This window comes from Ambystoma mexicanum, chromosome 2p (assembly GCF_040938575.1).
Source record: "Ambystoma mexicanum isolate Mex_15411 chromosome 2p, UKY_AmexF1_1, whole genome shotgun sequence".
In the NCBI taxonomy this organism is placed as follows: Eukaryota; Metazoa; Chordata; class Amphibia; order Caudata; family Ambystomatidae; genus Ambystoma; species Ambystoma mexicanum.
In genome coordinates this window covers 500750300-500778267 of record NC_090923.1, presented here as the reverse complement: position 1 = coordinate 500778267, position 27968 = coordinate 500750300, and the positions used below count along the sequence as shown (strand labels likewise).

The following is a 27968-nucleotide window of genomic DNA, read 5'->3' as shown; positions in this document are numbered from 1 at the left end:
AAGGCCTCATGCAAACAGGTGGACCCCGGCCCCTCCAAACCCATCACTGACAATATCGACTTCCTCGCCCCAGCCTTGGCTTATCTCTGAAATCTCTCCTTTTCCTCTGGAGCTTTCCCAGCTGCCCTGAAGCACTCTGTTGTGCATCCTCTGCTCAAAAAATCCTCTGCCGACCCCTCCATTCTGGCAAACTACCACCCTATCTCCATCACTCCTTTCTTGGGCAGACTCCTGGAGAAGATAGCCATCTCTCTGCTGACTCTCCACACCAAATCTTTTGGTTCCTTCCATGGCCATCAATCTGGATTTAGAGCATCCAGAGGCATGGAAACTGCTTTTGTGAACTCCCATGAAGACCTGTTCTCAAATCATGACCCTAACACCTTCTCTATCCTCATTCTCCTTGACCTCTCCTCTGACTTCGACATGGTAAACCATGACATCCTAATCGCACGTCTCCGTGACACCCTGGGAATCACAGGTCAGGATCTGACATGGTTAACCTCATTCCTCTCTGACTGCCCATCCCCAGTGGAACTCAAAGCCTTTCACTCGGCTATCAATCTCTCAACCTGTGGTGTTCGCTAGGGACCTATCCACCTGGTTCTTCAACGTCTATATGGATGTCCTAGCATTTCTGATCACCACTTTCACCTCTAACTTCCAGTGATACGTGGATTACACCCAACTATCTTGCAGGCTACACTCAGCCGCCTCCTCCTCCTTGCTCATATCTGACTGCTCTCCACTTTTCAGTCTTGGTGTCCTGCAAATAACCTCTGTGTCAATGACACTAAAACTGAGATTGTTTGCATGGGACCCCTGCTCCTGCTTTTCCACTTTCCCTCTGGCCGGCCTCCCTTGGCCCGGAGCCTGCTCCCACCTGCGAAGCAAGAAACCTTGGGGTCATCTTTGACTCCACTCTCTCCTTCTCCTCTCACATTTTAGACATCTTTAAAAAGTCTATCAGCTACACCTCCTCAGAGGTACTCTACCTTTCTCACTTTCCCCCAGAGGCTCACTGTCTCCAAAGCCCTGGTTCTCTCCAGGCTGGACTATTGCATCCTACCCATCCTGAGCCTCCCTTCTTCTGCTCCGTGCCCTCTGCAACCCATCCAGAACAGAACCGCAAGACTTATCCTCAGCCTGAAGCCCAGGGACCACATCTCTCTGGCACTGAAATCCCTTCACTGGCTCCCTGTGGTGGCAAGGATCACATTCACAACCCTTTGCATTGTTCACAGGGCTTTCGGGGGCCTGGGACATACCTACCTCCAATGCTGTCTACCTAAATGCTGTCCCTTACAAGCCCTCTGCTTATCTACCTCCAACTTTCTGCGAGTGAGCCAGTTCTCCAAGCAGAGATTTGGAAGGAGATCCTTATCCTCAGCAGGTGCCTCCCTCTGGAATAGCCTCCCTGCTGCCCTACGTCTTGAGCCAGATCTCCTTAAATTCTGGACTTTCCTCTTCTCCTCTTCCTTCTCTCTCCCTCTACCCTGCTAACTTAGTTCTCAGCTTTTTCCCTCTCTCCCTCCTCTGTATAGCATGCTGTCCATCCGGTGTACCTCACAGTCTTACTGGTCCCCGGTATCCCGCCAGTCCTCCCTCGCACTTGCCTCAGGGCCTCACACCCTATCCCACTCAATGCACTTGATAAACTAACCCAAGAGAGTAGCTCTCTCTGCACTTACCCAAGTCTCAACCAACCGGTTGCACTTGATCCTCCCCCTACCTGTGACCCTCCATGCACAGGGTCAGATTGGCCCATCTGCCACTCGGCCCGTGGTCGGGCCGAAATCATGTGTAGTCCCTGGGGGTCGGTTTCTGCCCAAGCCTGGGCCAGTTTGGGAAAAGAAAATTGAAAAAAAAGCTCCTGCAACGGCATAATTCATCAAAGCAAGGTTACACATGTTCCTTGCTTTAATGATTGATTTGCATACAGGATGTGTGCATCTTAAATTATGATACATGCATCCTTCACATGCTGCTGCACCAGACCTGCAGATGAACTTAACTGATATGCTGTTAAATCTCGTTACCAGTTTAATGGTATCCACTACAGAATAATTGCTCATTTTACTAGAGCCGATATGATAGATCAGTGGGTTGAGCGCTTGCTGCTATGATATGTATTTGATCTACCGGTTACAGGTTTGAATCCCAGCTAGGCCATCTCAGCCTTTCATTCTTCTGAGGTCAATAAAGGAGTACCAACACAGGTTGGGTGATATTGTGTGCATATGTGTTCTATAAAAAAGAGCTTAAGCGTAAGTGATGTACAATAACATATTATCATTTGGCCTTGGACGTCTGCTTGCATTCACAGTGATTTCACAATATGGATCTATACACACAGATATTAATGATACATATGGTGATCCATTCTTGTATGAAATGTATATCACATTAGTATAATTATAACCATATTTTTCGTTGTGTACTAAGTAACAATGCTATTTAATGCCACTTCCTGTTTTGTCAAGGGGTGAATGGTTGTGTTTCATCGCTTCCCTGTTTGTCACTTTCGGGTGGGGTCAAATGACATCACTTCCGGTGATGCCATCAGAGGTCAAGGGTGGTGAGGCGAGGGGTGGGACACTTTTTCTTGGGTGTCCGGGCCTATTTCTTGTCCCAGTCTGACCCTGTTCATGCACTTGCTCGATCCGTACGCACAAGATCCTATGTCTGTTCTCCATTGTCTTCACCCCTTAATTGCACTGTCTAAAACTTCAGAATCGCTGTCAGGCCTGTTTGCTGCCCCCCCCAATCTGTTAAATGTACTTTTTATGCACTTAATCTGCCTGTGCAGACTATTATCGTCTCTGAAATTCAAGGGCTCTGAGCAACTGTTTGTTTTATCCCCATGTCCCCACCCTCCTTGAGCACTTTGAAACACTTGCCTGTGTATAGGCGCTAGATAAATAAACAATGCCATACCATACCATACTATGTTGATCCCTATTGCTCAGCTGTTACATGTTACATTTGTGAGATGCAGTTCAACACATTCACTGGTAGGACCATTTCCTGTTTTAGAACAGTCAGCTACAATGAAGTGAATCATAAATGATCACACCTGAATAGTCCACATGCTTAACTACGCCAAAGATCTCATCGCCTAACCAAGGAGCTTTAATTGCAAGACAAATACGCAAGTCACCGAACTCTGCACAGACCCCTCTTGGCCTTATGGAATCAACTTCACATGAGTCCATTTTAACATTCAAAAGGCATGCAGTCACAAATACCACCCTTCTCTCACATTGAAGTCAGCAAACTCTTGGTATGTCTCCATTAAGATAGCTCAACGGGTTGAACACTTGTTATTGTGATCTGTGTTTGACATGCAGGTTGCAGGTTTAAATACCGGCAAGCTCAACTCAGCCTTTCATCCTGTCGAGGTCAATAAAGTGAGTTCTAATTTCAATTGGGTAATAATATTGTATGTAAACTTGTTCTATATAAAGCCCTTTGGATGAAAGTGCTATATAAATAACAAGTCATTGTTATGTGAAAACCTACCTGCATTCGCAATGTTATAGTCGTGTCTGCCTGTATCAGAGCTGCAGTGGAGGTGACAGCAATCTACACCATATCAGCTCCACAGTTTCTCCTTAAGTACCAGTAGCCACATTTGTTAATGAAAAAAAAAACCTCTTTTGTCTTCATCAAGCAACTAGCTTCAGTTTATGTTAGTAGTGGTCATTAGGACATTACCATCACCCTGTGACTGTTGGAAAGAGCAAATGTGGGGATATTGTGAGAACTGCCTGACTCTCTGACATGCCTCAAGTTTTGGCAAATAGGTCCTGTTTAAAACTGAAGGAGGAAGGCTGGAAGGTTATGAACTAATCTTAGCCACTGGCAATAGCTCTGATCAACCTTCCATACCATAAAAGGTTCTGTACCTCTTACCTGGAAAAGATTAGCACACCCGTAGTACTTATTTTTTTGACGCTCAAGGAGAAGGTCCTTTGTGTTCATCCCATATATCCAGAGATTGACCTGTGGGGTGGGGGGGGTGGGGAACATGCCTCCACCCTTTCGGAAATGCAACATATCATCTGCTTACGTTACCATGATTGACCTGATATGCAGTGAAGTTAATGAATCCAAAATAACGAAAACATTTTTAACTAAATGTTCTTAACGAAAAAATACTGATTTTAAAATATATATATATATATATGGGGGTAGGGTAAAGGGTTAAAACGGGTGTGTAGGTTGTTGGTTAGGATTATAATGAAAGGGAAATAAGGGATTTGGGGGGACCCCCAAATTAAAATACATATATATATTTATATATATATACTTATATATATATATCAGTTAAAAACGTTTTTTTAAAAAATGTTATCGTTGTTTGTTATTATTTAATTCGTTAAAATCACATGCAACCGATTGACCTATATAGTCAGAGACCTATATAGTCTTCACAATTCAATCATGCATTTACAGCAGTGAGATTCACTTTTATTGTTTGAAAGGCTTTTGTTAACAAGATTCACCAACAATATTACGGAAGCATCAATAGGATACATTTTGTCAGCCGTTACTCCTTCCCCGTTATGAATCAAATGCTAATTGCATAATTGCAAAAACTGGAGAGATTTAAAATACCAAGAGTTTTTTGCAACCTGTGTATTTTGGAGTCATGAGGTATCTGCAGCATGTGATATTCTGGGATACCACATGTGGTAAACACTGCATGATTATATATTTGAACTCTATATAGGAAAGCCTTGCATTTGTAACAACCACCTGAAAGTAAAGCTAAATACTTTTAAGAAACCTGTCATAAGAATCTTTGCTCAAGTGCATCCCTTACCATAAGGAACAAAACTCAGCATGACATCCCTGAGAGTGTGAAAATTAATGAGGGCTTTGCATATGCCCACATTGACATTTATTCTGATAGGAGTGCGTTTGAGTTTCTGGTCTGGCTGTAAGCAAACCGGAGCAGTGCAGCGCATAACAAACAGCAGAGGAGAAGTGGAGCAGTCTTTCTACCATCTCCACTCACCAATCCTGCCTAAACTCGCCTACTTTACTGTCACTTAGAGTGGAGCGTGACAGAGTGTGTTTGAGTGTCTGGTGTATCTGTAAGTATACCGGAGCAGCATGAAATATTGGTTTCCATGGGTACACCATTGCCGCTGGTTTTGGTTAGAGCCCTTGCTATATTTTCTTTTATTTGATTGTGTAAAGCGCAGTACTTGCTCGAGAGCAGAAGAGTGCTGTACAGCATTTGGGCTGCCATCTTTTAACAGTAGCATAGTACTGTGAGTTGTGTTCTTTGCATCTATCGGAATTAGTCCATGGTCAGGGTGCTGTTGAAAAAGCTATGTTTTGAGAGACTTGCAAAATGGGGGAATTGTGCAGGCATTACGAGCCGATGCTGGGATCGAGTTCCAGAGGGCGAGCGCATGACAAGAGAAGGATGGTTTGCAGGTCCTCTCTTTGTGGCCTAGATGTAATTTGAGCCGGTTGGTTGATTTTCTGCTCAAGGAGTGTGTGCCAACAGATATATGGAGCTTAGCTGCCTGGTACGCTGGTGTGCTACTAGTGACTGCTTTGTAAATGATACATGCAGTCTTGAACAGTATCTGGGCTGGGAGAGAAAGCCAATGTAGTTTGTGCAAGATTAGGGTGATTTGGTCACATTTTAGCCCATCCGTATTAAGACATGTTGCAGCGTGGTGGAATGCTTTTAAGGGAGCCAAGAGAGTGTACGGGAGCTCGGATTTTTTTTTTTTAAGCAATACCAAAGCAGATAAATGCTGGAGCCTCAGAGGTCATTTTATACCTTCATTCCTGATACAGAGGGGGATATGCAGGACTGCATCCTGGCCCCTACTCTTTCTTGTTAGTTTATCAATCCTTCATATAAGTTTATTGAACAATTGCCTAGGTATGCACCTACATTGGGTTATGATAAGATCCCACTCCTCCTTTTAGAGGATGACACAGTACTTATCTTAATGACAGCAACTGGATTAAATAAATAATGTTAACTTTTCCATTATTTTTGCTACGACAATGGCCTAGGAACTAAGCACTCTAAAACAAGGATAATAGTGTTTCATTCTCTGCGAAAGTAGGAACCTAAGCTGACAATATTTATCGAGGGTTAGCTCTTAGACATGTCTTAAAGGATGATCATCTAGGCATAAGCTTTGAGAGTAATTGTACCTGGTATAAAAAAAAACGTTGAGAATGTCGAATTAGCACTCACGAGATATACCAATTGTGTTTTTGACTATCGAGTAAGCACGTGCCAGGACAGTCTGGTGACATTAACAAATAATGCAAACTTATAGATTATCATAAATTCTTTGGGACAAAAGAGTTGACCTACTATTAATGCAAACAAGACTTTCTTTGCAGCTCACACAGTCCCATTATTCCCTTAATATATTGTGCTACTTTTAGACTTTGAAAACAGTGGGGACAAGTAGACAACACTTCTCTCCAGGCCCTTATTCTTACTTTCCCCTGCTGAAAAAAACATATTTTACTTTGTTCCCCCTCCTCTGATTCTACACTACGTACCTTCTCCTTCAACAACTTACAGATCCCCTGCTGCCATTCAATCCAAACAAATAGAGGTGCAGGGGAACTCTGGAATATAGTCAAGTTACAAGTGTTGTAAATTAATTGTTATATGCCACACGTCCCTTGTTATTTGGAAGATGATCATTCAGATTTCCTTTTTACTTTGCATTTTGGGACTTGTTGTACAGGACACTTGATGGACAAAAGAAAAATACAAGTCACAAAATGCAAAAAAAATAAAAAAAACAAGAACTGTATGGGCATCTTCCATACTACATGGAGACATGCACACACACCCATACACAAACACTGACACTGAAAATTCACACTCAACGTGTCACAATGCTCACATACACACATGGGTGTGCACACACAGACACTCGAGATCACAGAGCAATTGTACAATGCATGCACACCCACTGAGAATACATGCACAGTCTCACACCACACAATCTCCCTTACACTGCACATATATTCAAAAAGAGGATTACACCGTCTATGGGCCACATTACAAAACAAAAAAAGAAAGAAATAAATTAATCAAATTTATGCTGAACACTGCCATTGGAGAACCCTGACCTGTAGGAGTTTGAGATGCAGCACTTAACCATTAGGCTACACGTTTCAAACTGAGCTTTTTATCATTGCACATATTGCACTATAGGCTGAGTATGACATTTGTGCCAAGTGAAGCAGCAAGCCATTGAGGCCCAGTGGTTAAATGCTGGGCCTTGAACTCTGGCAGACCAGGGTTCAAGGATGTAGGTTTTTTATTTAACTAATTTAATTTAATGAAAAGAAAAGCAATGCAACTGGGAGGTGGCGAGGTTTGTTGCAGTGCAGTCCTGTGATCTTATTTGGCATGAAGGCATTTAGATGTGGCTGCAATGTCAGCCATGTCCAAACATGACTTGTGCCAAAATAATGCTGCCGTAATAGCTTTTGTGCCAATAGGGATGCGCCGAAGTGCGTGGTGCGTCAGAAAGGCGGTGCCAAATCTGCACAGGGCAACATGATGATGCCGAAAAGGGGTGTACCGCTTGGAGCACGCTGCTTAACCAAAGTTTGTGGTCCATATCAAATGATTTAGTCTCACTGAGTATTTCCTAAAAACATTGTGAGTTCTCAAAGCCTGCAATACGTGTTAGTGGTCTGGTAGCATTTTTAAAATGGACAGTGGGCACCACTGACCATGGACAAAGACCATGCTAGTGGTCTGGAAGCATTCTAAAAAACTATGAAATAATGACACCCTTGAAATTCAAGGAAACATATATCCAAGAATATAACTGATTACATCAATAACGGAATTAGACATAACATCATTTATAAGTTAGCTCATGAAAAATTTCATTACCTTAATAACAATTTAGGCCGTGGACTTGGCCATGACAAAGGCTGGGGTCACTGGCCAGTACCAAAGGCCATAGCTAGTGGTCGGTTAGTGTTCATAAATACCAATGTGCTTGGTTAAAAGCCATGTCTAGAAGCCCATCACTGTTTTATACTGCGGGCAAGATTGAAAGCTGTAGTCAGTGGCCATGGCTAAGGACCATAGCTAGTACCCTTTAATATGTTAGAATATACAGTCGGCACAGCCAAAGTGAATACCATGGCTAGTGGCTGGTTAGTGTATATAATATACAGTGAGCACGGCGAAGGCCATCACTTATTGCATTTTATTATTTTAAGATATACAGTGGACATGGCCAAAATGATGTACAAACTGATCAATGTCAAAGGCCATGACAAGTGGCTCATTTATATATTAGAATATATAGTGGGCACAGCCAAAGATTGTGGCCAGTGGCCAGTATTTTGCAAAAGGCCATGGCTAGTGCCTGACCAGTGCATATAATATACAGTGGACGCGGTTGAAAGCTGTATTGACTGGTAAAGGCAAATATCTATGGTTGGTAGCCTATTAGTGTTTTAAAATATTCTGCGCACATGGGTGAAGGTTGTGACCACTGTCCATAACTGAAGACCAGGACTAGTACCCATTCATGTGTTAAAATATAGTTGGCCATGCACTCTGACCATTTCTGAAGGCCACACTTAATGCCAGTTACTGTTGTAATGTAATTAGTGTTGTCACCAGCAATGTGATCTGTGAGGTCATCATTGTGGTCATAGGCTGCGCAACCGGGGGCATGATTTTAAGGTGACGTTAGCTTAATTTCAGGGGTGTGTTCATAGGCTGTGCAACCGGGGGCACGATGTTAGGTGACGTTAGCTTAATTTCAGGGGTTTTCTTGCATCAAGTTCCCACCTTAATGTCCCTGAAACTAAAGATGTTTCCTTGAATAAATATATATATATATATATATATATATAGAGAGAGAGAGAGAAAGAGAGAGAGAGTAAGAGAGAGAGAGAGAGAGGGAGAGAGAGAGAGAGAGAGAGAGAGAGAGGGAGAGAGAGAGAGAGAGAGAGAGAGAGTTTAAGTCTGTGAAACTACATCAGTTCCAGTTGCCAGCTGTTTCTTCTTTTGCATATCTATACTTTTCACTGCATGGCATTTGCCGGCTGCTTGCAGAGACAGACAGGGTTTTTGAATTAAATTAACTTCAACTCTTGGAATGCAATTAGCATTTTAAGTACTTGAAGCTGGATGTGCTTCTGCCATTTTTTGTCATTTAAATCAACACGTCTGATTCCAGGATCATGAAGGAAATTAGGTCATCGCAAGAACTAATATTTCTTATTGTATTTTATATGCACTAATAGCATGAACATTGTATGAAATCACCAAATTATTTACCCTAAATGAGAAAATTGGATTTGAATATGTTGAGTATGTGGTGATGCCACACAATCTTTTAGTAGGCCATTTATACAGGGTATCCTGTCAAATGTTTCATTAAGAACAGCTTGACTGACACCACAATATAATGTGGCACATACTGATGATAAAGCACTCTTACTAGATGGGTCACGATATTTAGCTGCAGTGATAGCTGATGGTATTGTATTATTTTATTTTTATTGATATGGCTGAATCAAGATCAACTTTTCAATATTTGCTTCTACAACTTAAAACAATTATAATATTGTACAAATTCAGACAAAAGCATAACTACACCGACGCCAGAGTCATTAGATTGCCAGGGCAAGGGGTAGACACAGTGTTTTTTTGGAAATCCTGCATCAAATTTAAAAAAGCGTTTCCAATGCCACCAACTTGGACTTTCGTGTAGAAATGGGAAAGGCAATTACCAGGCACTGCTGTACTGGCAGTGACTGGCCATTTATGGTGTTGGGTAACAAATGGTGTGAGTACCTGGGCATCTAATAGCAATGCTTGTCAAATGCCTAATTCTTATACACAAATCAACACTGTTGACTTTGCCAGTGCTGTTTTTATCATGACTTCAGTAAAGGACAAACACAGTGCTTAGAAATCGAGTGGCTGAAGGCAGACCAGGTTAAGAGATTTTTCATTCATCAGTTGTGTGTTTATAGCTCCAATTCAGTCATCAACTCTGAGAAGACTACTTTGAAAAAACACAAGGAGGCACTGAGTGTAAAGTTTGATGCAAGGCTTGTTTAAAGCGAGCTGTGGTGCAAATTGTTTCTTGAATTACCAGTTCAATTTCTATCAATAACTAAAATCGCTGGATTAAATCGAAATTGCAAAATAATATTAGGAAAATCTGCATCCTTGACTATTATAGTTATTGAATCATGAAAACCACAGGATCGGCCTAGATAAATAAATAGAACAAATCTAGGAACATGTCTATTGGCGAACGAATCTGGATGCGACATGGATAAACACTGCGCGACAGTTTGATTATGCACCTTCTGGTAAAAACCCAGGAGAGATGCCATTTGAGGATATGCTGTAAATATTTTGCATACAGAAATCGAGCATCTGTTGCATTCATATTTTCACAAAACAGTCACTGTGGAGGAAGCCAAGTGATTTTACTCGGATGTTTTATGACAAATGCTTTGAAGGGTGGCGGATGGTGTGATAAGCAAGCGTGCTGACTTGCATATAAAGTGGGCCCATGAAAAACGAATTTGCAGATATAAACGACTGCCCGTTTGCAATTCAAAGTACCCAAAGCTTAACCAAATACTTTTTATTTTTGAATCTGCATTATTTGAAATCGACGTGGAAACGTTTTACTTTGAGGCGGCACAAGTACCCAAACCTGTTGCTTGAATATTTACCCTGGACGGTTTTGTGGTGTATGTTTTATATGGGTCTACAGCCCGTGCTTTCAATCCCACGCTGCGGAATAGCTGCTGGCCATAAGGCCCTCTGACAGTGGAACTGGTACTAAGTTGTCCCAATAGGTAAATTGTTTTGAACAGAAAAACATAATCCGAAAAGAACATCATGACATGTTCTGAGTTAGCAATCAAGATCACTACTATCGGCCCATGTGTTGTGTGGCAGAATTAGCCTTTATATTAGCATATTGTTGATTTCTGGACAGTGTTTGACATGATGGATTGAGGCCTCCTGTCTGGGGCGGGGGACATCTTTGAAAAGGATGGGTCTGAACACCAAGATTTTGACATTTCATTCAGTTTACAGCTCGATGTGTGTGCTTTTGTTGGCTTTGTTACAGAATTTACCACTCCAAATGTATGTAAAAAGGGGGGCATATTGGGACGAGTACGTTAATTGTTTTTAATAACTTTTTTTAATGCAAATAGCCATGCTAGCAAACATATTCAGAGTTTGGTTTGTGCCACATCCTCTTAAATCAGGACACGTATCCTATATAGCACACGAAAATACCAAATGAATACATCAAAAGGGGTACAAGAATAGCAGGACTACACCAGCACCTCGCTGAACCTCACCCATCACAGATGTTAAAGAAAACTGCAGCGCCTGTGCCGCCAAGTCCCGTGAAGCCTCAAGCAGGCACATTCATCGCCATGGGCTGCAGGAGGGATGTGCCAGTTTACGGTATGCCTCCTCCTATTCACTAGCCTTCACCAGCCAATCTGCCCATCCATTTTAATGTCACACATTTTCAAGCCAATAATAGCGCTAGTACTATGAATCTGCCCAGCAGTTTAGGTGCAGGTGGTGGAAGGCAGAGTCGACGTACCTGGCAGTTATCTATCGACTCCAGTTGTGAGATATCTGCCACTGTGTCTATAACCCCTTGCATAGTGAAGCGACTGTAAGTGAAGGAGACAAAATAGTCGATACATATTGTATAAAGGGACTTCTCATAGGGCCTGGTTCACAGAAACGTTATATAATGGCGCAATCACATTGAAAAAGCGATCTGTGAATCAGGCCCTTAGGCTCGTCTGGTATAATCGGGTATCTGGCTTTCAGTTCCCCCTTATATAGCAGGAAGGATACCATGGAGGTGGGATTGAAAAGCAGATGGAGGTATAAGCTATCCTCTGACAAACATGTCTTCAAGTCTCGTGAGCTCTCTTTTATGAAGCTCCCACTTGACGCCTTTCTCCATGGTAAGAGGCAGCCCATCAATAATGTCTAGGAAAATAGATGGGCATAAGGAGTTGCCGCCTTTGTGTTGCCCACTGAGTGATCTCAACAGGGTTAAAAGAGTTGCTACGCGGAACCTACTAGCAGCAAAAGGTTCCGCCTCAATGACTATTGGCTGTGCTAGCATTTTTTCGAACAATGTGTTGAAGTAGAGAAGAGACTTGATACCAAAAAGAGCCGGATGGAACATGCTGATCAGTGCGTATGTTTCAAAATCAGGTACGTTTAACCCTCCCTGGTGGTATGGCAGGACCAGTGTATCCCACTTGACGCAAGGTGTTTTCCCTCCCCATATGAGGTCAAAGAGCAGTGTCTTAATCTTTCTAGAACATGTGGCATTGAATTGTAAGGGAATGTTAGTAAACATATGGAGGCATTTGGGGAGTAAGACCATCTTGACTAAGGAGACTCTGGCAATGAACAAAATAGCCAGTGTGACCCATTTCCTAACCTGGGTTTTTAAATCATGGAAGTTAGGAGCATAATTCAATGAGTACAGGAGCTCAAATGCTCTGGTGTCTTTTATGCCGAGGTATCTAAACATATGTTGAGACCATTTAAAGTGCTTGCAATAGTCGGCAGGACACACGGTCTCAGTCAAGGGGAACAATTCTGATTTGTTGCAGTTAATTTGCAGCCCTGAGTTTTGGCCAAACTGTTCTATCTCCTCTGCAATCTGTTGTAGGTTACACTCAGTTTTCTTGATGAAGACCAGCAGGTCATCACCATATAATGACAGTAACATTGATTGGTTAAGGAATGTTAGTCCTCTATCAACAAGCAACTCCGGAAGAATTGCAGACAGTGACTCAATGAAGAGTGCAAACTGGATTGGGGAAATTGGACAACCCTTTCGGATGACACTGAAGCGAGGGAAGGTCTCCAATGTCACTTTGTTCGTGTATACTTGGGCTGTGAAGCTGCTGTACAGTATGGACATGAGAGTGATGAAATACCCCCATCCCTCATTCTAGGGAGCATCCCCAACATGAACGGCCATACCAGAGAGTCAATTGCCTTATCAGTGTCTAAAAAGGATGTCAGGGCTGGCACCCCACGGTCTAATAGGTCCATAATGCAAAAGTGAGGGGGCGTGGCCAGCGAGCACGGGATGAGGACGTGATTCCTCGGAGCTCCCGCGGCCGCCAGCCAAATCCTGAAAATATCCTGATTATTTGGGCTTCACGACGGCAGAAAATAGACCCGGGTGCAGCGGAACCTCGGTGGATCGGGTCGCTGTGCTACCGACCCGAATCGTAGCACCGAATGGGCGCAAAAGGTCTGGGAAGCCCGAGACGGTGATAATAGACAAGATGGCCGCCGGAGCGACGGACTAGTACTGGACGTGCAATACGGCGCCAACTGCGGGAGACCGGCACCCTATCCCGCTGATGCCCGGAGTAGCCGCGTGGGACCACGGCAGACAGAGGTGGGAAGAACAGAGCCCGTGAACTCCTGCCGGGCGGAGCGGGTCGCACACGCGGGAGCTACCCGCGACTAAGAAGGAGGGCGGGCCCGCTACTGACGGCACATCCTGCTGTGTGCCGCGGACACACACGAAACTGTCCCCCGCGGCCCCCGCGGGTGCGTTTGGCCGCCGGAGCAGGCCCAACCGTAGGAGATAGACACCCTGACCAGCGGGTGCCTGAAACAGCAGTAACGACAACACCGGAGGGCGGAAGGGAGAGACGACCCCGTGAATTCCCGCACAAGAGAGAACCGCTGACGAGTGTGAAGGTACGGGGGCCCCGCTGCCGGCAGACACATCCTACCGTGTGCTTTCGGGCACACAAGAACTTGTCCCCCGCGGCCCCGCGGAGGCGTTTGGCCGCCGAAGCCAATTGAAGGAGGCAGACACCCTGCTCAGCGGGTGCCTGGAACAGCCACACAGGAACATAGCGGAGGGCGGGGGGGAGAGAGACGAGCTTGCGAACTCGCTCAAGCGGGAGCTGCCCGCGAGTGGAAGAGTAGCAGCCACATCCTGCGCTGTGCTCTCGGGCACACACGACCCCGACCCCCACGGCCCCGCGGAGCCGCTGTCCCGCCGGAGACAGGCCGGACTACACAGAGACTGCTCTGGGGAGAGGGAGAGAGCTGCTGGAGGCTTGAGGCCCCGCGAAAGGTACGGGAGAGAGCGGCAGAGTGACGCCTGAAATGACGCATTAAGCCACAATACCAAGGGAGGACTATCAATAAACACGGCACGAACAGCGACTGAAGTGCCTGCAGACTTGTGGTGACCTGGGACTGGGTGCTTGGGACATAACTGCCTCTCAGTGGTGCCACAACTAGGGCCAACTACCACACACATATCGCTACACAAAAGGAGTAGAACCCTCCCGGTGGAACCATACGGAACGCACAAGGAGAGGGGGTACGGCGATGAAAAGGGGAACAATCTCCAAACGCACAAACCATCCCACCCAGCAAGCGTAGGGCGCCAACAAAACCTACCCTACCAACTTCGGAACTGCACCTACCCGCTCCGTAAATCGCCCTAGAGACCGTAGGTTGCAAGCCCTATAAACAGTGCAGGAGTGGGGCCGACCTGCCACGGACCACGGACCACTGACTACTTGCAGATATGGGGAAGGACAAGGCAAGAGGCATGACAACGCAGAGTAAAATAGAGCAGTATACGACCCCCGCCCAAACCCCCCCACCAGAGCAACCCGGTACTAGCGTAACACCAGAAGCAGAGGAGAACATCTCGCTGAAAGATGTCATGAACGCCATAGCGAACTCGAGGACCTCCATGGAAAAGAAAATGGATAGCATCAGCGCAGAGGTATCATTATTGCGCCACGACCTCCAAAAACTTACAGCCCGCACCGGAGAAGCCGAGGGTCGAATATCCGAAACAGAGGACAATTTAAGAACAGCGAACCAGCAAATGTCAGGAGCGCTTACCCGCCTCAAAGCTTTGGAAGAAAGGGTGGAAGAGGCGGAGGGCAGGGCAAGACGAAACAACATTCGGATCCTCGGCCTGCCAGAAAAAACGGAGGGAGCAAGTATGGAACTGTTCCTAGAGCAATGGCTCGCAGACATCTTTGCCCCTAAAACCTTGTCGAACTTCTTCTCCATTGAACGGGCCCATCGAATGCCAACTGGCAGGCAAATCCCAGGTGCCCCACCCCGCACAGTGATTGTGAAACTCCTTAACTATAGGGACCGGGACGCAATACTCCAAATGGCCAGAACTAAGGGCACCATAATGTTCAACGGCTCTAGGATAGGTTTCTTTCCGGATTTCACCAGGGAGGTGCAAAGAGCTAGACAATCCTTTGGCCCCCTTAAAAAACGCCTCTAGACCCTCAACGTGAAATACGGGCTCCTATTCCCGGCGCAGCTGAAAATATACTTTAATGGAACAACGGTGCACTTCACGGACCCAGCCGAAGCATGGAGCTGGGCAGAAAGACACCTGGAGGGTGATTGGAGGCCAGAAGGAAGACAAGGGAACGGTAGGAATCGCCCGAGACGAGACAGGATACCTCCTGAACTCCCGCAACACCAACCCCAGGCACAACCAAACAGAGATAATGACTGAAATGGAGTATAAGGCACCCACCCGCAATTATGCTTTGAGATCCGGCACCGTGCTACTAGACCATGCTAACAGTGAACTAATTGAGAACCCGATGTCTGTATAACTGGCGGCCCGGAACGCGGAGCACCCCACGGTTGGAACAAGGCAACTTAAGAAAAGTTCTTGGTTGATGAGTTGACTGCCCTTTGCCAGTCTGTTCTTGCATGTTTGGGCGACAGGTACTTCAAGTTGGGGTGGAGTATAGGGAGGGGGATGAAAGGGAAAGTTTTAAGGTTGCTTTGTTAGTTTGGATTTATAGCATGTTCAACCGCAGACCCAAATATAACCCGTTGAACATTACACCCTGCAGCGCTATGTATTGGGACCATGCTCCCGACAGACACACCAAGGGGAGACTACTCTCCCGACCCATGTATCCTGCGTACCCTCTAACAAGAAATTCTAGATGACCCACCCACAAACACACCCCCCTCCACTCGATCGCCCCAGATCCCTTAAGCTGCTTAATTGGAACGTGAATGGAATGGGCTCTGGGATTAAAAGGTGTTTGATTAAACAACTATTGAATAGGCACGCTCCGGACTTGGCCCTCCTATCAGAGACACACCTAGCGGGAACTCACTGCACCTTTTTCCAGAAAACAAACTACAGGACCGCGTTCCATGCAGGGTACACGATGGGATCCAGGGGCACCCTTATTCTTATACACAAGAGGCTCCCGTTTTCCCCTCATGCGGTGGAACTGGACCCACGGGGTCGCTATGTACTCATTTTAGGCTCACTCTGGGGTGAAACACTGGCCATTGTGTCCATATACTCCCCACCCGGACTGGGCCAGGGATTACTGGAGGACCTCACCACTCTCCTTGGGAAGCACCATCCAGATCGCTGGGTCCTGGGGGGAGACTTTAATGACGTCATGTGCAATACTATGGACCGTACCCACCTTAGGGGGCGCAATCCTGATATTCCCACGAAACTCTCTAACTTTGTGTCCGCCCTAGGCCTCCGAGATGTATGGCGAGAGCTGCACCCCCAAGATAGAGGCTACTCGTTCCACTCTGGAGCCCATGGCTCCCTCTCTAGACTCGATTATCTTCTCGTCCCGAACACAGACCTGCACAGGGCAATATCCGCAGAATTCCTCCCCCGTGGAATCTCAGACCATTCCCCCTTACTAATTGAAATACGAACACAATCGGTGATCCCCCCTAGAACATGGAGGCTAAACAACTACCACCTTGGATTCCCAGAATTGGTAGACAGCCTCACGGAGGTGTCCGACGAATACTTTGACATAAATATACCAGCGGTGGATGACCCGGTGGTGGTGTGGGAGGCTTATAAAACGGTGTTACGTGGGGAGATCATCTCATGGGTAGCAAACAAAAAGCGGGAGAGACTCCAAAAAATAGTAGAGGCGGAAGCCGAATTGATTCAGGCTGAAAGCACGCATGTCCTTGACCCTACCCCGCAGACTCAGAGGTCCCTCACATTAGCCACAGAAACCCTCAGAAATACCATGCTAGACAATGCCAGACAGGCCCACTGGGACACCAGAGCGAGGATATACGAGCTGGGGGACAAGGCAGGCAAAATGCTGGCCTGGTTGGAGAGGAGGGAGGAGGGGAGGCGTCATGTAAGGGAGATTGTTGCCCCGAGTGGGGTTAGGTACCAAACGGATGCTGAAATAGCAGAAGCCTTTGCCCAGTTTTACGAGGAGCTCTACCGGGCCCCGACAACACCCTTCGACCCGACCCTACTCGATGAGATTGCTCTCCCAACACTGACACCACAACAACGGGAGGAGTTAGAGTCGGACCTTTCTGAATCCGAAATAAGCAGAGCCCTAGCGCAACTCCAGACGGGGAAAACACCGGGCCCTAATGGGTTCCCTGCCGAGACCTGGCAAAAACTTGGAGGGAACAAATTGGCGACCCCCCTTTACAGGATGTTTCTTGGTGCCCGCGACCAGGGCACCCTCCCACCTGACTTATCTAAAGCCACCATTGTGGTCATCCCCAAACCTGACAAGCCCCCGGAACAGTGTGCTTCTTATCGGCCTATCTCTTTAATTAACAGCGAGGCCAAGGTTCTCGCCAAGCTCCTTGCCAACCGGCTGCAATCAGTGACCCATACCTTGATCCACCCGGATCAGTGTGGCTTTATGCCACACAAATCGACACGTATGAACCTGCGCCGGCTCCATTTGGCTCTGGAGCGGGCCCCGATCATTGACACCCCTCTCGCCCTACTGGCAGTAGATTTTGAAAAAGCCTTCGACTCGGTCAGGTGGGACTGCCTTTGGGAAGTCATGAGGCGTATGGGGTTCGGGGACAGCTTCCTGAAATGGGTGAAACTATTATACACTAACACTCGGGCAGAGGTCAGAGTGAATGGTTGGCCGTCCCGGTCCTTCCCGTTGGGAAAGGGCACGAGACAGGGCTGTCCCCTCTCTCCCCTTCTCTTTGCCCTGGCGATTGAGCCCCTGGCCCTCTGGCTTCGCCAGGACGCTGCATGGACGGGGTTCAGGTGGCCTGAGGGACATGAGGACCGTGTCTCCTTGTACGCGGATGACCTTCTGATTTACATGAGGGACCCAACTCGGTCTTGCCCCAGGGTGACACAGATGCTTACCCGTTTTGGTGAACTTAGTGGGCTTAAAATCAATTGGGGAAAATCAGTTCTCTTCCCGGTGAAAGGCATCGTGCAAGCTGACCCTCGGGAATGTCCGTACCGAATAGAACCCCATGGTTTTCGATACTTAGGGATCTGGGTGACCACAAACCTGAGCGAATACACACTACACAACTTTCAACCGGTCCTTGACCGTTTTGTCAATGACGTCCACCACTGGAGGCTTCTCCCCCTTACACCCATGGGAAGAGCGGCACTCTTCAAGATGATGACTCTCCCGAGGTTTCTCTATGTCTTACAAAATGCCCCACTAAAGATCCCAGACTCCGACTTTAAGAGGGTTGATTCCCTCTTTCGGGAACTAATATGGGGGGGAGGTCAGCCGAGGATAGCGCTAACCACGCTCCAGAGATCGGTCTGGGAGGGTGGGATAGGAGCCCCACGCCTCCAAACATATTATTGGGCCACACAGTTGGCAGTGGTCAACGACCTGCTTCATGGAGACAGGGAGCTCCCCCACATCAAAGCCGAGATTGCGACCATGCACGATACCGAACCTTGGCAGTTACTATACCACACTACTCCGAGACCTCTCCCACCAACGACCACGGCTCATACCATCATGGTTTGGAAACAGGCACACAGATTCGTTGGGTGGGAAAACAGTGTAACGGTGGCACAACCCCTGTGGAGAAACTGTAACCTCCCTGAGATTAAGAAGCTTCAACCATGGCCCCGATGGGTAAGGGCTGGGATTCTGAGGGTTGGGGACATTCTTGGTGAGAGGGGGGTAGCATCGTTTGAAACTATCCAGCAAAAATTCCAACTCCCGGGCACTGAGCGATACCACTATGTACAACTGGCCCATGCCCTAAGAAACCATATACCTGCAGGCACCAATATCCCGGAGTACACACCCATAGAACGTAACATACTACCAGCTCTCATCCCCTCCAAATGCACCTCCATCCTATACAACGCTATTACATCCTTTGCTACGCCAGAACTCACGACTTTGAAAGCTAAATGGGAGGTGGATGTAGGGGTGATAGATCCAGAGGACTGGATCCAAGTACTAATGCACCCGAGGGAGGTGGCCATTTCTTCCAGGATCCGGCTGGTTCAACTAAAAATCCTACACAGGGTTTATTACCCCAGAACGGTACTATATAGATGGGAGAGAGCCTTGAACCCAAACTGCCTCCGCTGTGGGGAGGAGGAGGGAACATTCTTTCACATCCTGTGGGCATGCCCCCAAATCCGCACCTTCTGGAGAGAGTGTTGTGCGGTACTGGGCAATGTTTTGGCGTGCCGTATACCACTAGACCCGAAGATTCTCATTTTGGGGGCTCCGGATGAGATTGAACTTACTAAATGGGGCAAATTGCTACTGAACACGGCAACGGGATTGATGAAGCGTAATATAGCGCAAAAATGGGGAGCCCCGGAGTCCCCAACGATGGAGCAATGGGCAACAGATATGAACATTTGTGCCACTATAGAGCACCGAGTATATACCGCCAGAGGATGCCCTACTAAGGCGAACAAAATATGGGGGAGGTGGGAAGAGGATGGACCTTAGAGCCGGCTGGGCTCGGCGGTGTGCTCTGAGGAGGATATGGTTTAATCGCACAAAACCAGGGGTAATGTCATGGGTGATTGTCAATTGATCTAACGAGATTTGAATTTGGGAAGAACATGCTAATCCACAAAAGCTGATGTTGTGTTCTTGTGAATGTAAAACAATAAAAAATGTTTTATCATAATGCAAAAGTGCTTCCACAAGCTGTGAGCGGTTGATCGCCCAGATACAAAGCCAGACTGTTCTTGCATGACCATTTCAGAAAGTAAATGAACGATTCTAGGCACTAGCACTTTTGCTAGTATTCTGTTGTATATATCTAACATAGACAAGGATCTATATGACCTGCAACGTCATGGGTGCTTGTTGGGTTTAGGAAGCACCACAATTCGGGTGTCATTCATTGGGGGAGGCAGGGAGTCTCGTTCCAGGGCCTCATTATATATTGTCAAAAGTTCCAAAGTGAGAATGTCAACAAACTCCTTGTAAAATTCGTCAGTGAGCCCATCCAGGTCCCTGACTGTAGGTCTGCAGTTGCCACTTTAATTTCCTCTGCATTAATGGACATATTCATCAGGGCACTTTGCCTATCGTCCAACCTCAATTAGGTGTCCCTGTCCAGGGATATGCAAAGTTGAGGTTTGGTTTTGTCAAGTTTTGATGAGTAAAGTGAGTAATAGTACTTTTGGAATGACAAATGAATACTGGCTGTGTGAGAGGTGTAATTCCCATCAGTGTCTAGTATGGAGTCAAGATCACTAGGACCCTTCTTTTGCTTGACTAGCCAGGCTAGGTTTTTGCCAGGCTTGTCTGACTCTTCTTCATATCTGCTAGGTAAAGGTTTGTGGGTGGCCATTTTTAATTTCCTGTTGGCTAACTGCCGGAACTGGGCGTGATGCATATGAATATTCAGGGACTTTTCTGCAAGGCTGCCTCTGGTATGTTCATCATGCAGGGCTTTCAGCCAGGACTCTCAGTCACTCAACTCACTTCACACTAACTTTAATATGACAAATTCCATTGAAGCATAAATTACTCGGATAAAAGGTTTAAATGTTTCCCAGGCGTTTAGTGGATTGACCACTGACGGGGAGTTGATGCAAAAGAAGTATACAATCTTGTCTCTCACCTCGTTTTTCAAGTCCTGCAGCGGATTTGATTTAAATCTCCAAGTTGACGCCCAAGGGCAATGTCATGGGATATGGTTATCTAACAACACTGGGGCATGATTAGACCAGTATTCTACACCTAGCAGTTCTTTGCATTACCCACGGAGAGCCCAGCCACATGTACAACCAGACAGAGGTCAGAGCATGCCTCCAGAATGAAACAGGTGGCATTAGGGTGTCCCCTTCTCTGCCTGTTGGAGCTTTCTAATAGGTTGCATATGGTGTTGATAAAGTCCCCTCCTCTGGGCATATCATACCTAATAAGCTGGGAGCATTTACAAAATATTGTTTGGAAGAAGGTGGGCTCATCTATGTAGAGTGCATATATATTTAGTATGATTGTTTCACCCCCTCAGACATCTGATCACCATGACGTAGCAGTCCCCAGCATCAGATTCAGCTCTAGTGAACTTAAAATCAAAGTGTCTATGTATCAGGGTTAAGACTCCACTTGAGCATGTGGAATAGCTATTATACCATCTACACTCCCACCAGCGTCCTGTTACTGCTTTATGTACACTCTTAGTAAGGTGTGTCTCTTGGCGTAATATTACATCTGCTTCATAACATCTCAAGAAATGTAGCACCTTATGAGTTTTAAGTGGGTTGTTCAGACCCACCTGATGAATCTAACTGTGGCCATCGACCACAAAATCGATATGTATGTAAAATAGGATTACAACAAGCCAGCAAGCATGCTTAAGAGTTAGAGTTATGTTTAGCCATGGTGTGGATATCCATGTGGCTAGAGATAGATACAACAGGCACTCAATGTCGGTTTCAATTACATTTAATGTGATCTCCCTTCCCAAAATCGCACCCCCTTCCTCGCTGGTGATCCCATTTTACCAACAGAAAACCCCAAAACACGATGCAACACATCAAATATCATAGCATTACTAACAAACAGGTATTATCAGTAGGCTTTAGGGTGAGAGCTTTAAAAATACACCGGCTAAACTAAGTAAGTTTGCAGTTCTTGTAGGGACGAGCAGCCATGTATCTGCTTCCACTGCTTCCTGCTCTGTCAGATAAATGATTTGGAAGTGTTGCGTCCATGTTGGTCATGCAGAAGTCCATTGAATCTGAAGGGGAGGCTTATTGTGTATTAATTTGAGTTTGGCTGGAAATAATATGGTGTATAGCACCTGTCTGTTGTGTAGGTATTTGCAAGCATCGTTGCAGGTTTATTTATTTTTTTCTGGTAGCTTGCACAGCCAGGCTACAGTCTGGGAAGAATTGAATGTTGGCAGATTGGAACTCAAGTTGACCCTTCTCCCTAGCCACCATCAGGATCAGGTCTCTGTCTCGAAAATGAAAAATGTTGGCCATGATAGGTTGCGGCAAAAAATCTGGCATAGGGCGCGGACCAAGAAACCTATGTACTAGCTCATTCTGGAAGTGCAATGAAAAGACTGGGCTACCCAGGATTGGGAGGTTCCTTTCTTGAAAGAATTCCAATAAGTACAATAGGGTAGATTATGTGATGGGTGGAATAGCCTACGGCCCCCTCTGTAATCAACTGGGACACCTTCCCTCATTTGCGTTGGCAAGCACTTGCTTACCTCACTAAAGCTTGCAGGCCATCTCCTGTGACGTCCCCACCGTGGTTTGAGGCACTGATGTGTTGCTGCTATGGATATTTTTGAATTATTTCATGTGAGGGCACGTGGAAAATAAGACTAAATCACTTCTCCAGATTCGTGGAGAGAGTGGAATGGCTTCTCTCGGAAAATTTCTGGAATAATATGATCTCAGGCCAGAATACAGCCATAACAATAGCGGTGGTTCAGGCTCTGCTGCAGTGTGGCCAAATAAATGACTGACAATTATCCAGCAAACTTAATCATTCTAGTGGCGACATAGCGATACCCTGTCAGAATGGCAAAGTAGCTCAAGCAATGTGTAATCTTATTTAGGTGGGCCTAGGTTTCATTGTCTGTATAACATAGTATGCCATTGAGCGGGGTCAAGTCTTGGCCTTCTTCTTTCTGTTCTCTTCCTTAACAAGAGGTTCTCGAGGCACTGGCCAGGAGTGGCTGCTGTTTACCTCCCTTGTGATGTATATAGGCTCCTCCACGTGCCCCTGCTCTCTTGTTGACCAGGCTACCCAGGAAAAGCTGGCCCCACAGGAACAGCATTCTCCCAAACCCTCCCTGATCGGGTCAGTGGGATCTGACAGGGCCAACTCTTCAAGCCTGTCACACTCCAAATCTTATCTGATTCTGTGGTTTACCTGTTGTGGGTGTCAGGGAAACAAACACTGCAGTCTGAAAATGTGCGGAACCTTGCTGACTCTGCAACACTGGTTCCCTGATAGCCATCGCAGGGCAAATCCCGCCCACCACAATCTCGACAGTGTCTTCACCTTCCAAGGGCACCACGTGGCCAGCAAGCATGAACCATGGTACTCGTCCTCAACAGCTTTGCTCCCCAAAGCTGCTCCAGTGTTGCACTATGGTTAAGGCAGTCACATTCCTTGATCCGCAGCACTTTGCACCACAGGCACAGCCCAATCCTGGCAAAAATATCATGCTCTTAAAGGATAAATTAAATGGATAATGCCAGTAAGTTTCAGAGCTCTCATCAGTGGCGGCCATCTTTTCTGCTGGACCGGCATTCTTATTTTTTCAAATGATATCCGGAACATTTCCCACTTTTAATCACATTAATTGTTATTGCCCAACACAGAGTAAAATCAAGGTGCATGCCTCTGAAGAATAGCCACATGGCCATGGAGTAGAAGCGTTTGCTTTTTTTATTTGTATTGAATAATAAAATTAAAGAGGTAAATTAATCTTAGAAAGGGTGGTCTGCAAACCGTGAGATCCTTCAATAAAGCTCCATGCCAAAACCATAGTGACACATGTGCCATACAGATATGATATGATATGCCATTTATAACGCGCCTTTACACAAGTTTCTGCATAGAGCAGTTTAAGAGGTCACAGGTTCCCTTTTGACAGCTGCTGTGACAGCCACCTCGCACCAGCACAGAGGCTGCATTAACATCTACAGGCCCTCATTACGTAACACTGATGATTCCGCCGCCTGATATCCCGGTGCCGCCCGGATGTCACAAGTGGTGATCGAATGGTAAATCCCCATTCACATGGAGTTGCATAGGACTCCATGGAAATGGGAAAACTGAAGCACTGGCACCGTTGCTAATAGTGCTGGTGCTTCAATGAGAGATATGCCAATAAGGGCCTGAACTTTCCGGCAGGTTAGGCCTGCCAGGGGTCAGTGGCCCAACCAGCATTCTTGTAGTATGGCGGTCCGGAAAGGGTGCGGGTACATTGCTACCGGCACCCTTATTCCCGGACCACCATTCTTGTAATGAGGCCTTCTACCTCTATTCCAAAACCACATAATTAGGAGGAGTTATTGGGGGCTATTTTATCTTTCAAAATAAGCATTAGCTGATTTTGGGTTATGGTGGCTGGTAATTCACATAATTAATAAAGCCACATATAATCTGGATCATACATGTGTCCACACTGTGGGCTCAGGGCAACTGTGGGACGTTGGTTGTTTTCAAGTCAGACAGCTTGTCTCTGCAAGCCAGCAGGACAAGAGGCTGAAATAACGTGCCCCCCCTTTGATCCTGTGTGAGTTCAAGTAACATCTCATTCCAGCAGGGCAGCCCATCAGCAGGAGCTGTCCTGGGAAACAGGAATCAGAGGGTGCACAACAAATAAAAGGATTAGATTCACACCAGGGCATTTTATGTTTTGGGTCAGAGGAGGAGGTGATGTTAGTGTAGACAGAGAGAGCTCAGTGTATTTGAGAAGAGATTTCACCATCTTTTTTTTCTATGTACCTCTCCTTCCTTCCTGCCTCCTCCACTTTTTTAGCATGAAGAACTTTGGGTATGATGCCTAAAGGCAAATAAAACCAGCTGATAGTTGCAGACAAGTTTGAACTGCTGGCACATCAAACCTTGCATAGGATCACCAAGATAACACAACAAATTGATACTCAAAACTCAGACCACTGAGCACCACATTATTTCCTGACCCAAACCTGCGCTTACCAGCGTCTCAAACCGACTCGAACCTAAAAACAGCACAAACTGAATATGATACGCGATCGCACCGAGCTCCCACTTCACAATTGACTAGATGCCATCTCGTTGCTTGACACAGCACCTGAACCTGCATTGGCCACACCACGGTACAGCTTGAAGCCTGGTTTAACACTATTGAATTGCTGAGCATAGGATTATGGTACTTTGTACTGACCCTGTCCCCCGTCCAGCTTTTTTTTCTTGCCCGATTTTCTTCCCTACAGAATACCCACAGTGTTGCACCATTACATATTGCAATTCTCTGTATTTTCGTAACAGGAGTTGGTGTTTGCATAGTGTTTTTAATAGTTATTTGTGTATTTGTGCATTTGTATGTTTAATTAAATTAAATATGTTTATAGAACCTTGATTGACCATTCTTTTTGTTTTGGATTGTTGTACTTTTGGGCTGCTACTGGATCACATTCACACCCCTTCTAAGGCCATAGCCTTTCCTTTGCACACGTTTCATAAAAGGCGAAAGAGGTTTATCTACTAGATGTGCCTTGTGATCACACTTGGGGCTGACTAGGAGGTTCAGCCACTACTCATCCTTGCATCCTACTCATCCTTGCATCCTGCAGAGCAGAAGTCATGTTGTCACAATGCCTCGTTTGCCTTCAGAGGAAATGAAATGCATTAGGGCACTGCTGCGGTCAACATTTCAGGATAGGTAATACTGATAAAATCACAATCATGCACAACTTGCAGTAAATTAGGAGATATGTGATATATATAGAAACTTAAGTTCATGTTTTGCATCACTTACATCATCAAGTTGCATCTCTCTAATAATATATATTTTTTAAAAGGTGCTGAAGCAGGGCTTCTGTCAGATCACAAGCACCACTGGAGGCCTCTCTGTTAAACTACTTTGCAAAGCCTATATCACTATGTTTCTTATTTTCCTGATGTATAGTGGTGAGACATGGCGCCTAAACCAATGCTAATTCACTTTGCCGTTTAGTGCTGCCATATGTCCCTGGCCCTGAATGCACCAATCCCAATTTCTAAAATTGGATAGTTCCTGCTATTATATAGGCAGCTAAAATATAGGGGTTCCCTATGGCTGACCTGTATATGTTTGACTGAGGCAGGGAATTATACTATACTTTATATCCCAATTTTTTGACAAATATTTGCCCCAAACATTAAGAAGACTGTCAAAACCTTCTGTGCAATAAACACGAGGGGCAATCCATATCATAGTTGCATACTGATTAAGATGTGCAGGAAATATTACTATGTGTTGTACTTTTATTTCTGGAACTGCACAGGAAGAAATGTACATAGACAAATACCACTCAGCAATAATGTTAAACATAATGTCAGACCATTGACTGCCAGGTAATAAATGTAAACTGATGAATGCGTTAGAGTTGACAGTATTGTAAGAATATAATTCTACTCGAATTTCCCAATTTCTAGATTAACCTTTGTATTGTGTCTGTTCCTCCAATCATAAAGATAAGGTCTTACTTTCTTACTATGGAGTGCTCACAAATATAAGCCAAAATGATCATGTTCTAAGGCAGGGCTCGCAGCCCATGGCCCACATTTGGTGCCGACTCGGGAAACATAAGATGCTTAAAAATGATCTTACTTCGTTCTGTAAATGTGTAGTTGAAACATGACCTCAGATCTCTGCTCCATAAAGGGTTGCAACTATAGCGTGTGCACTATAGACCTTTACAGGAGGAAGCACCAGCAGTGCAATGTTTCATCATTCACAATTTGTTAGATGAGCAGGGACCAAAGTGCTTGCTACTGAAACTAATGCCTAAATAGTCAAAGCCTTCTACCTGTTTTATCCTGACTTCCTCCAGTTCCTAGGTGGGTGGGATATCATAACAACTTTTTTTGTAGTGTTTATGGAAATATTGCATTCATTACAGAAGCGTTGGGTGATCTCATGCTATTTCTTGAGATCCATGGGGGCGGGGGACTAAAGAAAATGGCTGCACCATCAGCAAAGAGTACTTTGTTCATTCCCGTTCACCATCATCATCTGAGCTGGTGAGTCTAGCTGCCAGCCACTTCATATGGAGGAGCAAATATAATTGGATAGGGATGCAGCTTTGTCAACCCACCCCCCTTTCGATTGTAAGGGTCGGTCAACTGCCTCGCTACAACATAATCAAGCATTAACATTACACACTTTGTTATTCAACAACTCCTCATATATTTTAATGTAACCAATGTTATTCTTTCTCTGGCCTGGATCAGGTGAGTTTGTTTTATAGGTTCAATTGCTACATAGCTGGGAATGTCATCATTATATGTAAATAAAGTCTTTTATAGGAGTAACCACCAGAGTTGTTACACCAAAAGGAAACTTGCAACACACTATTTAGATCGTGTGATGAATATCCTACCGTTACGAATGCTTTTAGAACAATGCTCTGATGGAATATGTAGAACTCATTTTTTTTTTAAGTGTTTATATTTCAGAAAATATTTCTGATCGATTTATTTGAATGGTTTTCCAAAATGTTTGGAAAATATACATACCTTTCCTGTCCATCCAACTCCTTTCCAGATGCAAAAATATACTAATATCCAGGCAATAGCCAGCGTTATTGCCAGAGGCCATCTGATTTGTCCTGGTTTTTCCAATCCATCTGTCATCTGGTGCATGTTTCTCCTGTAAAACAGGAATAGTGATTGTTGTTAACATGATGAAAACGCTCAGGATTTCCCAGAAGCATTTTTTTAATAAAAAAGGAAACACAAATATGAAAGGAGTGCATAATCCCTAACATTCTGAGGGGTCAGAATAACAAATCAAATATTTGGAAAAGTGTACATGAAGGTGTTCTGTTCCTTTCACTCCCCCGCCACCCTTCTCCCTTCCCATCTCGAGCTCGATCATAAGCAATATGAATGTCAGGGATCTGGTGTCTTTTAAGAGGCCA

The 27968-nt window shown here is 45.4% G+C and overlaps 1 protein-coding gene across 1 annotated transcript in view; it reads right to left on the bottom strand.

Moving 5' to 3' along the window:
• SLC6A1 (solute carrier family 6 member 1) overlaps positions 1-27968 on the bottom strand; it is a 733048-nt gene that overhangs the window by 327469 nt on the left and 377611 nt on the right. The window contains exon 6 of the mRNA XM_069643915.1: positions 27565-27697. Within this exon, the coding sequence (XP_069500016.1) occupies positions 27565-27697 (133 nt within the window). The remainder of the gene's footprint in view (positions 1-27564; positions 27698-27968) is intronic.